General features: G+C 43.9%; 1 protein-coding gene across 1 annotated transcript; it reads right to left on the reverse strand.

The window, feature by feature from the left end:
* Positions 1-227: 227 nt before the first annotated feature.
* ELSPBP1 (epididymal sperm binding protein 1) lies at positions 228-13,232 on the reverse strand (the record flags this gene model as incomplete). The annotated part of the gene is made up of 5 exons (XM_082710544.1): positions 13,154-13,232; positions 6,934-7,071; positions 3,550-3,696; positions 2,353-2,511; positions 228-385 (listed from the first exon to the last, which is right to left on the reverse strand). Exons 1-5 carry the CDS (start codon positions 13,221-13,223, stop codon positions 228-230), a joined length of 672 nt encoding a protein of 223 aa, XP_082566670.1. The 5' UTR covers positions 13,224-13,232.
* Between the last annotated feature and the right edge of the window lie 1,313 nt (positions 13,233-14,545).

The following is a 14,545-nucleotide window of genomic DNA, read 5'->3' on the forward strand; positions in this document are numbered from 1 at the left end:
TTTCTTGCACACCCAAGGCCTGCTGGTCCTAAAACTTGGCATGGTAACTTTCAGGGTCTGAAAGAGTTCGTCCACCTCCTTCTAAGTCAGGAAGCTGTCCCAGTCTCTCCCTACCCCCACTTCACCTCACCTCTGAGTCGTGGAGCTCATCCTGTTGGGAACCTCAGTGAATCATGCTGGAAGGACACTGCACTGCCCAGGGGTACATTACGCATCTCACCTTTGCATCAACAATACACCCAGGTGCGGTCCCGGTCATAGTCATAAGACGTTGCACACCACATAAGGTTCTGCTTTGTTCCTTTGTTGGTACAGTTAAAATAATTCTTGTTTTTATAGTTGAATGGGAAGTGGCATGGAAACCCAGGAACCAAGGAGGAAATTCCTAGGGAGAAGAAAGGATAGGACAGTGGTTATCCCTGTACCTTTACACTGTGGTGAAGTCTTAGGCTTCAGAGCCCACCCTAAAATCAAAATTGGGTCCACAATACCTTTGTGTGTGTTGTTTGGGTGCTGCTCAGAGGCTCCCATTAGTAGAGAGAAATGCTGACCCAATCCTAAATCTCACAGAGATTTTCTTCCCTGGGAAGCTATTTGAGTTTAGTTCCATGGGGTGTGGAATGGGGAACAAGGACAGAGTGAAAGCAAAAGGGGTCCTGGCAGGGGGAGAGACAAGGACAACATCATGTCACCAAGGGAACCAGGGAGCGGAGCGGAAAGCACGGAGAGGACGTAATACAGGGGCTCCTCTTTAATCCCAGATCCTCAGTGTGTGAATCCTCCACATGCTAAAATTTATTTGGAAGCTAAATCAGTACTGGTGGGGTTTCTGTGGCCGTGTGGGGACACATAGTGCCCACATTCTTAGCTGAAGTCCAGCAAGGTGCACCCTGCCTCTTCCGTGCAAATATGGTGCTGTAGACCAGTGCAGTGCTGGAGAGCTGTCCAGGGTCCTGACGTGCATGTGCCTTGTGAGGAAATGTTATATTACATTTACAGAAAAATGTTCTATTTTCATTCCTTAAGGGCTTCTGCCCTGATCATCCACCAAATCTACATTTGTTCTCCTTTGTTAGCAAAATTATCCAAAACATGCAATGGCACTGAAAGATTGCCACATGACCTTTTCACGTCCTCCTAGAGTATTGTCTGAAGAGTCCCTAACAGTCACCTGATTCTCCAGCTCAGTGTCATCAAACTTTTTCTAGAAGTACCAGATGGTAGGTATTTTCAGCTTCATGCCTCATACAGTCTCTTTCTTTTATATGGGTCCTAAGTAACGAATTTCACATACATTTGCTTGTCACAAAATACCATCCTTCTTTAGACTTTTTTCAATCATAAAAAAATGTAAAAATGATTCTTAGTTTGGGGAACAAAAAAAAATTGGTCCAGCTCTGGCCCATAGGCAGGATGGGATTCACAGACCCCCTACTCTAGGGAAACAGGGAACTTCATCTCACTTACTACCTGCTGTTGCATTTGTTGGAGGCTCCAACTCTGGAACGTGTAGAAAACTGATACATTGTGAATGATTTTTGTTCCATAGAGATGCCAGTAACTTCTGTCTGGCAGACAAGATAACCACAAAGGTTTGATTGCCCATTATATGTTAATGGATTTGATAGCTAACTTAACAATTTTGCTTGCACTCAACATTCTTCTCTTCACTGACTTTATGTGTTTCTTATAATGTCCCCTGAATTAGCTTCACTATCCTTCTAGTTCCCTTATTAATAGCCTTTTTTCTTTAAGTAGGCTCCATGCCCAGTGTGGAGCCCAATGTGGGGCTTGATCCCATGACCCTAAGATCAAGGCCTGAGATGAGATCAAGGGTTGGATCCTTAACCAAATGAGCCACACAGGCACCCCAGATTTTTCTTTAAACCTTAGGAACATCTGGGTGACTCAGTGGGTTAAACCTCTGCCTTTGGCTCAGGTCATGATCTCAGGGTCCTGGGATCGAGCCCCCCATATTGGGCTCTCTGCTCAGCAGGGAGCCTGCTTCCCCCTCTCTCTACCTGCCTCTCTACCTGCTTGTGATCTCTGTCTCTCAAATAAATAAATAAAATATTTTTTTAAAAATCCTTAGCATGTGCTTACTCTATGTTTGTATAAGCAAGTGTTAGGTGTTTTGCATTTTGAAAATCTGACACTGGCTCCCTTCTCTTGGATCTTCAGCAGCCTGTACTTTGCCTGTCACACAGTTGCATTGTTTATGCTCTTCACCCATCAGATCCATGAGGAAGAGACCCTGAATTACTCATTGCCAATATGCCCACCTCCCAACATATGCTGAGTAGATGGATGAAGAAACCCACCCGTGCCCACCCAGTCCCCTTCCCCGGTTACTTGTGTCAGCGCAGAGGCTCCACTTCCCATCCGCATCCATGTTCTCCGTGGTTGGGCACCAGAGTTTGTTGCTTTCATTTTCAACACACTCAGAGATCGTGCTATTTCTGTAGATGGAGGGGAAGATGCAGGGCTTGCTGAAAGAATTTCCCCCATACTCTGAAAATAATCATGGAAAGGTCCCAGGGACGAGAAGAGACAACAAAAAGAGCTTCCATTTATCACACATGAACGAGGCACCACGTTTTATCTCATGAAAGGCAACATAACACTGCACACACCCAAACGAGTTCCTGGTGATGTTATCAGGTCTACTTTGCATACAAGGGAGAACCCAAACTGTCAACCACTACACGGTTTACTGTCTACTTGAACAGAGGCTTTGTGTTCTACGGGCTTCATCAACAGAGTTATTGTGAGATTTAAGGATAAGGGTGGTAGGGACAAGGACACAAGTGATGGATGGCTAGGCCAAGAATAAATTAAGGTGTTCTATGGGATTAGGATTTTTTGAGAGCCAAGGGAAGAACATAGTGAAGATTTTATGAAGGAATAAGTGTGCTCCATGGATAGGTGCCTCACGTGAATCTTCATCCCAATGGAGGCAACACTACTTAGTGAGAAACATGGACATCACCGCCATATGGACTTGAATTCAAATCCTAACTCTGACATCACCTAGGAGTGTGACCTTGGGCAGGACTTAATTTTATTGCAACCATTTATTGAATAGAGAAGAAAATGGCACCTTATAGAGCTTCCATGGAAAGATTCAATGGGAGGTTATATGTAGAGGTCATGGATCAGAGTCTAATACAGAGAGGGCTCTAGAATGAATGGAGGTCATTAAGAAGTGAAGAGATTATTAAGGTGAAATGTTAAGGAAAGGTCCAGCACTTGGTGAATCTGTTTATTGGAAATTCTGGCAACAGAAACACTTGAAAACCAATGTGAGCCCATGGTTTTTATTCTCAGGTTAACTGGATTTTCCATGCTGACATTGGGGTCTTGGGGGAGTGTGGCCTCAGGACATTCTTGTCTCCTGTGGTTGTCCTAATGTACTCTCCAAGAAGGCATTTGGTTCCTAGAAGACTGCTCCTATTCTTCTGCTCTCCCCTGTGCCACCATCCCCTCAGGAAGATCATTGTTATTTCCCTCCTCCCCACCAAACACCCCATCCCTGCGCCAGTGCCTCACCATTGATTTCACAGTATTTCCACTGCTGTTTCTCATCAAAGCTGGAGGTGACAGAACACCACAGCCTTCCAAAGAAGCTGCCCTCCATTATGCAGGTGTTATGGGACCTTCCTCGATAGATGAAGGGGAAGATGCATCGTGGGTAATCTGTACAGAAAGAAGCCCATGAGTGGTTTCACTTTCTCGGCCATTCACGGGACAGTCATCTAATCATCCTTCCATCAGAAAAGATTTTATTCACTCATTTCATCAAGCATTTCATAAAGAAAGCCTTTTCCTGTACTTTCATCCTCAAAACTTCCCCAACGAAGTTCCCAATCTCAACCATGGTGTCCCCACCTGCTGTACAAACAACATACTTCACTGTGTCTTAAAAATGAATCTCTTAGAAAATGACCTATAGAAATCAAGTCAAAACAAAGAATTTTGATGGTTTATGACCAACAAATAAAGCCAAGACCTTGACATACAAGGAATGCTGCCATTACCAAAAAGAAAAATTGTCAAGTGTCAGAGAGGTCAAATACAGTAAAATTATTATCTAAGTACTGGTGTCTTATGGCAACTTCCATAGACAGATTGAATTTCCCACCACAAATGTAGGGCTACAAATATAGTTTGTATTTGTTTATAATGTTTATACAAATATAAACATTATGTTTATAGTGGGTGGATTTACTCACACTAAGTGAGGGAATCAGGGTCATTTGGAAATGATGGAGGGGTTTTCATAGACGAAGGGATGAAGGAAGACTTGGAGCAGGTGGCATTTGAGAAGAGGTTCTCACAATGTGGAGAAGCCAACCATGCAAAAACTGGGGATAATTGAGGTCCAGACAGAAGGAATAAAAGTGTGAGAGTTCAAAGACAGGAAGGAGTTCAAAATACTCAGGAAGCATGTCAGTCAGTGTCCCTGGAGCTCAGCAGGCAAGGAAGGGAGGGGAAGATGGGGACAGGAAGGGCAAGGTCAAGTGGAGCTTTCCAGACCTAGGTGAGGGGTCTCCTCGTCTTGCCCCCCTTCTTCTTGCCTTCCTCCAATTCTCCCCACTCCTCTTCTTCCTCTTTCTTCCAGCTGAGTCGTAGGAGTTCTTTTGGATATTTCAGATATTAACCCCTTATCAGATACACGTTTTGCAAACACTTTCTCCCATTCTAAGGTTGCTTTTCATTTTATTGATGGTTTCTTTCTCTATACTGAAGCTTTGTAGTGTGATGTGGCCCCACTTGTTTATTTTTGCTTTTGTTGCCTTTGATTTTGGTGTCAAACCCAAAAAATCATTGCCAAGACTGATGTCTCACAGATTACTCCCATGTTTTCTTGTAGGAGGTCTGTGGTTTTACATCTTGTGTTCAAGTCTTCAATCATTTTGAGTTGATCTTTCTGTATGGTATAAAACAGGGTCCAGTTTCATTCTTTTGCATGTGGCTATGCCATTTTCCCAACACCACTGTTGAAGAGATTGTCCTTTCCCCATTACATATTTCTGGCTCCTTTGTCATAAATTAATTGACCATATATGCATTAGTTTATTTCTGGACTCACAATTCTGTTCCATTGATCCCTGTGTCTGTTTCTATGCTAATACCATAGGTTTTTATTACTATAGTTTTGCAATATAGCCTGAAATCAGGGCATGTGATACCTCCTGCTTTGTTTTTTCTTTCTCAATATTGCATTGGCTATCCGGGGGTCAGGATATCCCTCTAAGTGTGCCGGTGAGCCACAGAGGGCATGAGCAGGGAAGTAGCCTTGCCTGAATTCACATCCCAAAAAGGTTTCTTTGACTGATATGCGGAGAATCTATTGGAGGGAGGTGAGGGGGATTTGGGAAGACCGGTTAGGAAATATTGGCTGGCAGAGTTGATGGTGATTCAAGAAGGATGGAGACAGAGGAAGCAGATGCTCCCCAGAAGCTGAAGCTAGTGTCTATTTTGAAGACAAAATTAAGTCTAGTTGGTGGGTCACCTGTGGGGTGGGAAGAAAGAATTAGGGATGACTCTGTTCTTCTATTTACACAGTAGTGGCACATTGTCCTTATTGAGGAAGCCTGCAAATGCGCAGAAAAGCATCTGCACAGTAATATATGTTTAAGTGATATGAATATTGTAAGCTAACGTCACTAGGGATTGCCATGGATATCTGTTTCTGATCTCCATATTCCACTCACGAGAAGCGTCCTGTGAGGCAGTACTTAGAAATGACCATGGAAAACCGCTTCCCCACCACTATTCACAGGGAGTGAGATACCCGCCAGTATGGGTTCAAAGAGCAGTACTTGGTTCAGAAGCCATATCTGAGGGAGAAGATGCAAAAGATGCCTTCATCCAATAGGAGCCCTTGGTGACATGGCTGAAGGGGTTAAATCAAATGCAGGTTGTTGACTCTCAGGGCCTTGACTGTGTCTAGTATATGCAGTTCTGGCAGAGTTTTGTCCCCTTTTGTACATCTTATGCATGTTTGGGGACATGTTCCAGAATTAAAAAAAAAAAACCCTCTAATTTTCAGGTTCAGTTTCTGCCAGTTGATCCTGATTTGCATTGTTTGAGCAATATTTTCAGCCAGGGATAGTGCTGCTTCCAGGTCTGGTTTGGTTTTTTCTGTGTAATGGGGCTTCTTTGTAGTCATTTTTATCTCTTGCAATCAAAGAGATTCTGCTTGGAGGTACAAGAGTCTGGCCACTTTCTAATATCTTGTAGGTTAGATAGGGTCATGGGTGCTTAATTACTTTACAACAATATTGCTTCTTTTTATTTCTCTTCTTCTGCAGTTATGGAATTATGTTGATTTATTTTGAGGTTAGAAATTTAGAATAGGTAATGTTCTTTATAAATTTTATTTCAGGATAGTAAAAAGGGTGTGATATTTATTATCAAAGGGAGAATTCGATCTAAGAGAGTCAAGAACAGTGGTACAGGGAAAAGTAGGTTCTAAATATTCAACACCTGGTTACTAGTAGGAACAATTAAAATGTCCAACAATAGGATATTGGTTAAAACAAAATGCCCTTTGTCCCGTGCACAAAAGATAGAAATCATACAATTACAAAAATGTCTTGGGCTTTGAGAAAAAAGTAAACAGAGTCTCTTAAATCCCTTCTCAAATCCCTTATACTTTGTTTCTGTTTTTCCTTATTAACTTAGAAAATCAAGAAAGAGACAAAGAATACGGTGGTTCAGAGAGCTCCATTTTCAACACTATCGTTTTTAACATCATTACCCCATTATTAGCATCCAGTGCTTGGCCTCCTGCAGCATTGCTAGGCACACAAACACGTATCATAACTCGTGTGCAAAAATATGATCATATTATACAAATCCACACATTCTCTTTTGTGACCCATAATTTGAGGAGGCCTCCTGAGGGGACAGCATGGCACTACTCACCGTCCACCATGCAATACTTCCACTGCCCATCGTAAATGGCTCTGGTTGCACACCAAGGGGAGAGGCTATTGGTTTTGATGCAAGAAAAGTAGGAAGACCCCTTGTAGATGAAGGGAAAGACGCATGAATCTTTCTGATCTGGAAGACAGAGAGACAAAACAGAGGGGCTTCATCACAGTCAAAGAGCCAAGGATGAGTTTTGGTTTGGTTCCCATGGTGGGGGGGTCTGAAGGCGACATGTGAAGTCTTAGCATCGAGCTTTCTTGTGACATATAAGGGCATGTCCAGCTTTGTTGAGACCAAGAGTACAGGGAAGGAGTCTCATAAACCATGAAAACAACCGGGATAAAGTTGTCCTCAGACCAGCAGAGCACCATCAACATTACAGCAAACACATCTGGTAAAGGTCATAATATCACGGTAGGTAATGGAAGGACACACATTAACTAATTCTGAAAAGCGATTTCATTTTGCAGTGCTCTTTTCAATCTTTCTGATGACAAAAGAGAAAACTTCATTTTAATGCTGCTATTTCTCTACCATGTCTCTAATTTTGAATAATCTCCCTTTTAACAACAACAAAAAGAGGGCAGGTCACAAGCTCAAAGCTGTATTGGGACAATAGCATCTAGTAGAATCTAATAATAGGATTTTGTTTTCACAGTATTTATTTTTGTTTGCAATTTCTATTTATGGCAAGTAGTAGCATTTTTATAGATTATAGACCTGATGTTAACTATCCTTTAAAATAAGGGTGTTGGGGCACCTGGGTGGCTCAGTGGGTTAAGCCTCTGCCTTCAGCTCAGGTCATGATCCCAGGGTCCTGGGATCAAGGCCCACATCAGGCTCTCTGCTCAGCAGGGAGCCTGCTTCCCCCCCCCTCCTCTGCCTGCCTACTTGTAATCCCTCTCTCTCAAATAAATTTTAAAAATCTTTTAAAAAAATAAAATAAGGGTGTTAAAGTGAAGAAGAGATCATATCTAAAGAAGAAGGTGGAGCCAGTGATGCTGGGGTGCAGATATGGCAAATGTTGAGGAGGTGGTACTTGGATGAGGAAAGTTAGAGAAATGCAACCCTTGGCCTTTGTATTCCTCGGTGTGAGGACAGGGACTTTGTCTTTGACGCAGTGTATCCTTGGAAACTAGAACAGTCACTTGCTCATAGAAGATGCTTAAGAAAGAACTGACAAAATGAAGATGGAAGTTCAGAAAATGCCACGTGAAAAAAAAAAAGCGAGACAGATTTCCTTAATGCAGGACTCATCAGAAGGGCCAGTATGCAAATGAGAACTGAATTAGCAAGAGGCGTATGGAGTATCTTAAATTGTCCTTTTCCCCAATCCCTTGATAGCTTTGGAGAATAATGTTCCCTGAAACACATCTTAGGAAATTCTATTCTAGGGGCGCCTGGGTGGCTCAGATGTTAAGTGTCTGCCTTTGGCTCAGGTCATGATCCCAGGGTCCTGGGATCGAGCCCTGCATCGGATTCCCTGCTCGGCAGGAAGCCTGCTTCTCCCTCTCCCACTCCCCCTGCTTGTGCTCCCTCTCTCACTCTCTCTCTGTCAAATAAATAAATAATATCTTGAAATAAAGAAATAGAAAGAAAGAAAGAAATTAAAAGAAAGAGAAAGAAATTCTAGCTCAAATTCTTCACATCATGGAGAAGGGAGTAAAGACCCATGTAAGATAAGGAATCATTTCAACTTAATGCCTTTTTTTTTTTTTTTTTTGAGCAGAACTAGAACGAGAACTAGAATTTTTTATCTAATGGTCCAAAATCATAGCTTTTCTCTTTGCCTTCATCCTGTGATTCCCTCCTCCTCTCTCTTTTTCCCTCCCACAAGGATATAACGAAGGCTTACTATGCTAAAGACATTCTGATAGGTTATATAGTGTGTGTGCATGTGTGTGTATGTGTATGTGTGTGTGTGTGTGTTCCTATTCCAAACACGGTGAGACAAAGCTTCCATGGACTCACTAAATGGGTTCCTAGCTCAAACCTATTTTTTGACTTTCTTATAGTTAGGTGGGGTCACGTGACTCAGTGACAACTCATGTGGGTGGAAATGATGTTAGCTACTTCCTTGCTCCCAAGCAAACCTCCATGCTCCTTTCTTCTGTCAGCTGGATATACAGCCATGGTTCTCAATGGAGAAAAAGACATTAGACAAAGTTTGGAGGCATTTTGGTTGTTACAGCTGGGAGAAGGGGATACTGGCAGGTGTACTCCTGGTATCTACTAGGTAGAGGCCAGGGTTGTTGCTAAACTTCTTACCATGTACAGGTTCCACAACAAAGCCAACTGGCCCCAAATGCCAACAGTGGCCAGGTTGAGAAACTCAGATAAAAAGGATGACCCTGCAGAGAACCTTGAGGCTCTAGGGGCTGGAGGAGCCATGATACAGAAGGATCCTGTGTCTCTGAATCTCAACGGAAGAGGCTTCCCACCACACATCCACATCGAAGGGCTAGCTGAGTTTGATGTGAACGCTACTGAGTTCAGCCACTGACGTTTGGGGATAGTTAGTCTGTTACCAATACAGATGAACAAGACATCCTCTCTACCTTCAACCTAGTAGCCCCATCTCTTCTGGATCAGATTCTTAGCCTGTATGATCTGACCTAAGCCATCATAAGGGTGGATGAGGGATGTCCTGGGAGGGGGTGGAAAGGCAGACCTCAATCTTTGAGCTTCACTGGTGGGTTGACGCAAGTAGAGGCCTTGAACTCACATTGCGCTTTCAACCTCTGGGTCTCAGAACTTTCTGGTCTTGGTTTTATACAGTTGAAGTCAGTTAATATTTGGAAAGTGCTTAGAAGAGCACATGACTGCTACCCAGCGAATGTTAGCGATCGTCACCATCACCGTCATCATCATCATCAATGATTCTCAGTCAGGGACACCACCAGAGCATAGGATGCTGGTGGTGAAGCGAGGGCAGGCAGATGCCCCCTTGACCCAGGATTAAGATTATCCTTGGGAGTTGTTAGTAAGAATCAACACATAATAGATACTATTAGCCATCTGCAAAGTAACCCAACAGATGGTCTGATCTTCTTAACTGGGTCGAAATCCTCTCTCATCTGGGCCCTGCTGACCTCTCTGTTCTCACTGTCTGATTAACATTTCCTTGACCTTCCTCCATGCTCTTTCTTGTCTTTGGCATTTGGCTCATGCCCTCACCCTGCTCTTTTCTTTCTTCCTAGCCTTATTCCCCATTACTCAACCACACGACTTGGTTCAGTCAAGATTAATACTCTTCCACACTCTTCCAATATTCTGAGCCAATCTTTATCAATATACTTACCAAATAGTCAAAGAATACAGTTATCTGTTTCCATGTCTATCACTCCCGTTCGCTGCGAGGTCTCTGAGTATAGGGCATAAGTTTATTTACTGCCATGTTTCTGACCCATTGCACGGTGCCCGGCCTTTGGGAATCACTCAGTAAATGTGTACTGAATAAGTTAACCATAAATATGTGCCAAGTCTCGCCACAGGAATGTGGGGGTGGTCTCAGGAAGGTATGACCAGAATGAGACAAGAACTGGGAAATCTGGCATGGTTCCCTGTCTGAATAAACTCTGGGTTCTTAGCCTTTTGGGTCTCCTCAGTTCTTGTGAGAAGCCAGACCTTCTCTCGGGAAAACGCTCATACTTCCCTGTGGCAGAGACTGCTGTGGATTCAAAACCAGCTTCATCTTCCTCCTAAACGTACTGTTCAAAGCCACATTTCCCAGACTCCCTTGCAGCTAAGCATTCTGTGAGTTCAGGCCAGTGGAAATGGGAGAAAGGAACAGATATCACTTCCTGGCCAAAAAAAAAAAAACCTCTCTTCCAAGATTATTACACTCTTGGCTCTTGTCTATCAGCTGCAAGCAAAGAATCCACACAGCACCCAAAAGCCCTCGGTGTTGGTGGAGAGCCCCATAGCAGAAGGTGAATGGACCCCTGCTGACCAGACGCACTCTTACTGGGCTTTATGAGAACGAGAAATAAAATGTTTCATGTTAAGCTGCTGATGGTTTGAAGATCTGTTCTCACTACCCTGATAAGTGCACACCTTTTTTTTATACCAGTCCGGGATTTCATGGACTGTAGTGCCTGTCCAGTGACCTATATTCCAAAGATATTAGAAATCTCTGGAATATAGAATGTGATCATTGAAAAAGGACTACATGGGGGCACCTGGGTGGCTCAGCCATTGGGCGGTCCCAGGATCCTGGAATTGAGTCGCTCATCAGGCTCCCTGTTGAGTGGGGATCCTGCTTCTCCCCCTGCTCCTCCCTCTGCTTATGCTCTCTCTTTCTCTCTCTCTGACAAATAAATAAACAAAATCTTAAAAAAAAAAAAAAAAGGAGGGTTTCTTGAGCCTATCCAAGGGAGAGGGCTTGTCAGGTAGAAAAGGATATTCATTGTGGAGAATTGTTTCACCATAGCTTGAGTGAACTACATATAATCAGGGTCTCTCTTGGTTCTGCTTCTGTGTTTACCATATGATCTTCGGGGAGCTGATTTAGATTCCTAGATATATTAAGAGCATGGACTCACACCCACTAGAATGGCTACTGTTTTTTGTTTGTTTGTTTGTTTGTTTGGGGGGGGGGTTGACAGAAAACAAGTGTTGGCAAGGATTTGGAAAATTTGAAACCTTATGCCCTGTTGATGGGAATACAAAATGATGCAGCTGCTTTGGAAAATAATGTGGCAGTTCCTCAAAAACTTAAACACAGAATTACCATATGACCCAGCAATTCCCTTTCTGGCTATATCCCCCAAAGAACTGAAAGTGGGTTCTCGGGGCGCCTGGGTGGCTCAGTGGGTTAAAGCCGCTGCCTTCGGCTCGGGTCATGATCTCAGGGTCCTGGGATCGAGTCCCACATCGGGCTCTCTGCTCGGCGAGGAGCCTGCTTCCTCCTCTCTCTCTCTGCTTGCCTCTCTGCCTACTTGTGATCTCTCTGTGTCTAATGAATAAATAAATAAATAATCTTTAAAAAAAAAAAAAAGAAAAAGAAAGTGGGTTCTCTTGGGGCACCTGGGTGGCTCAGTCATTAAGCATCTGCCTTTGGCTCAAGTCATGATCCCAGGGTCCTGGGATTGAGCCCCGTGTCAGGCTCCTGCTCAGCATAGAGCCTGCTTCTCCCTCTTCCTCTGTCTGCCACTCTCCCTGCTTGTGCTCCCTCTCTGTAAAATAAGTAAATAATTTTTTTTAAGTGGGTACTCAAGGAAGTACTTGTAACACCCAATGTTTATAACAGCATTATTCACAATAGCCAGAAGGTAGAAACAATCCAAGTCCATCAATGGATGAGTGGATAAACAAAATGTATGTGTATGTGTGTACACACACACAGTGAAATATTCAGCCTTAAAAGGAATGGGAATTCTGACAGCTGCTGCGACATGGATGAATCTCGAGGACACTATGCTCAGTGACACAAGCCAGTCACAATAAGACAAGTACGATTTGATTCCACTTTCATCAAGTATCTAGAGCGGTCAAATTCACGGAGACGGAAAATAGAACGGTGGTTGGCAGAGCTGGAGGGAGGGCAAGTGTGAGTCGTTTAATGGGTACAGAGTTCTAGTTTTGCAAGCTGAAAAGAGTGCTGGCTCTTGGTTGTACAACAAAGTCAATGCTGTTCTACTGAACTGTGTGCTTCAAAATCGTTGAAATAGTAGATTTTAGGTTCTGGGCATTTTACCACAATCTAAGAAAAAGAGTGGAAGATCTGAGTTGGAGTCTGAGGACTCAATCTATTGGAATTATAGACACCCCTCCTTTTATGTAGAGAGAGGGAGACTGAGCGTGCGAGTGGTGGAGGAGTGGCAAAGGGAGAGGGAGAGAATCCTCAGCAGGCTCCATGCCCAACTCAGAGCCTGACGCGGGGCTCGAGCTCATGGATCTGAGCTAAAATCCAGAGTTGGACGTGTAACCAACTGAGCCACTCAGGCACCCCTAGAGCCCCCCCTCCTTTTAATTAACACATCTGCACTTCCTTACCATGTGCTGACCGCCATGAAAGATGCCCATGTCCATTATAGCCCCTACCCACTTATCTTGCTTCCCACATTTTCAGTTATCCATGGTCAAGGCAGTCCAGAAGCAAATGATTCTCTATTCTCCATCTCCTCTCTACCTGACTCCAGCAATCTTTGCTTTGGCCCCATTCATTCTTTCTGGTTTCCAAATCCTCCCCATCATTTTCCAGTATACTTACTTCCACTTGTCTCAAAGGAGTAGAGGACGAAGGTCGTCCATCCCAACAGGTAACTGGACCATGGGTTCATCTCAACTGGCCTCTTCTTTCTGGTCTCAAGGAAGGAAAAAAATTTTTTTTAATATTTTATTTATTTATTTGAGAAAGAGAGAGTGTGTGTGCCCAAGTGGCGGGGGCAGGGGCAAAGGGAGAGGGAGAAGCCGACTCCTCTCTGAGCAGGGAGCCTGACACGGAGCCAGGTCCCTGGACCCCAAGATCAAGACCCGAGCCGGAGGCAGATGCTCAACCGATTAAGCCACCCAGCGCCCCAGGAAGACAAAAATTTTGCTCCTATGTGTTCCTTCTTCTTCCACTAATTCCAGGGTTTGGTGTCACACGTGCCATTTTACTTCCTACCCCTAGAGGGCAGTGAAGAATAATTTACTCTTACAGGAAAGAAAAAATATATCCACAGTCATTATGGAGGGGTCCTTGTGCTGGGAAGGAGAAACATAGTATTCGCTGAGCACCAGGCTAGGAGCTCAACACACACTATGAAATGAAATGATAGCTAGTTTAATCCCATTTTACAGATGAGCAAGCTGAGGCTCAGAGAAGCCAAGTGATCTGCCTCAGTTGGTTACACAGCGAGGAAATGGCAGGATTCTAATCCATGTAAGTGGCTCCAAAGGCTCTACTCATCATGGGGGTCTTAACAGTAGCCTTAAACCCTCCTCGTGCTCACACCCACCTCCACTGGATATTAAAGTACCTTTATGATCCCCATTTACCATCCTCCCCAGCCTTAACTTCTACCTCCATTTGCCTCTGTGCCCTTTGCTTAATGACACATAGGTGTGCCGTTCTCCACAGAAACAGCAACCCAGGGTTGGAATGGGTGGTCTGGTTTTGTGTCGAGTTTCAGTTACTATTACCGCTCCTGCTGTCTACCTGGTATTGAGCGCCTGCTGTATGCCACCTTCTAACGACCTGATGAGCAGGCATGACCAGCTCTGTTTACAGAAGAGCGAAATCAAGATTTCAGAGGGTAAGTCTAACCCTAACTTATCCGAGCACCGCAGATGGTAGGTGACAGACTTCGGGTTCAACGGCAGAACTGTCTACACCAGGGTTGGAGTTCTCAAGTTCAGTAAACCACTTCCCCTCTGTGGGCCTTTGTCTTCTCACCTGCAGAGCATAGGTTCATAACTCCTGGCTCTGGGGGAAGCCGTGAGGGTCCAGGCGGACCCTGATATGAAAGTATGTTTCTATTGTCAATTGTTAATTGTGTTCATGAATAATTAAGGCAAAGATTAGGGAAGCTCGGGGAGACATCAGATGACATCAATTCTTAAAAACAAATCTGAATGATGGGTTGGGAAAACAAAATCCCAAAACCATTGATTCCAGTCC

The sequence above is a fragment of the Mustela nivalis genome (genome assembly GCF_964662115.1).
Source record: "Mustela nivalis genome assembly, chromosome: 18".
NCBI lineage: Eukaryota > Metazoa > Chordata > Mammalia > Carnivora > Mustelidae > Mustela > Mustela nivalis.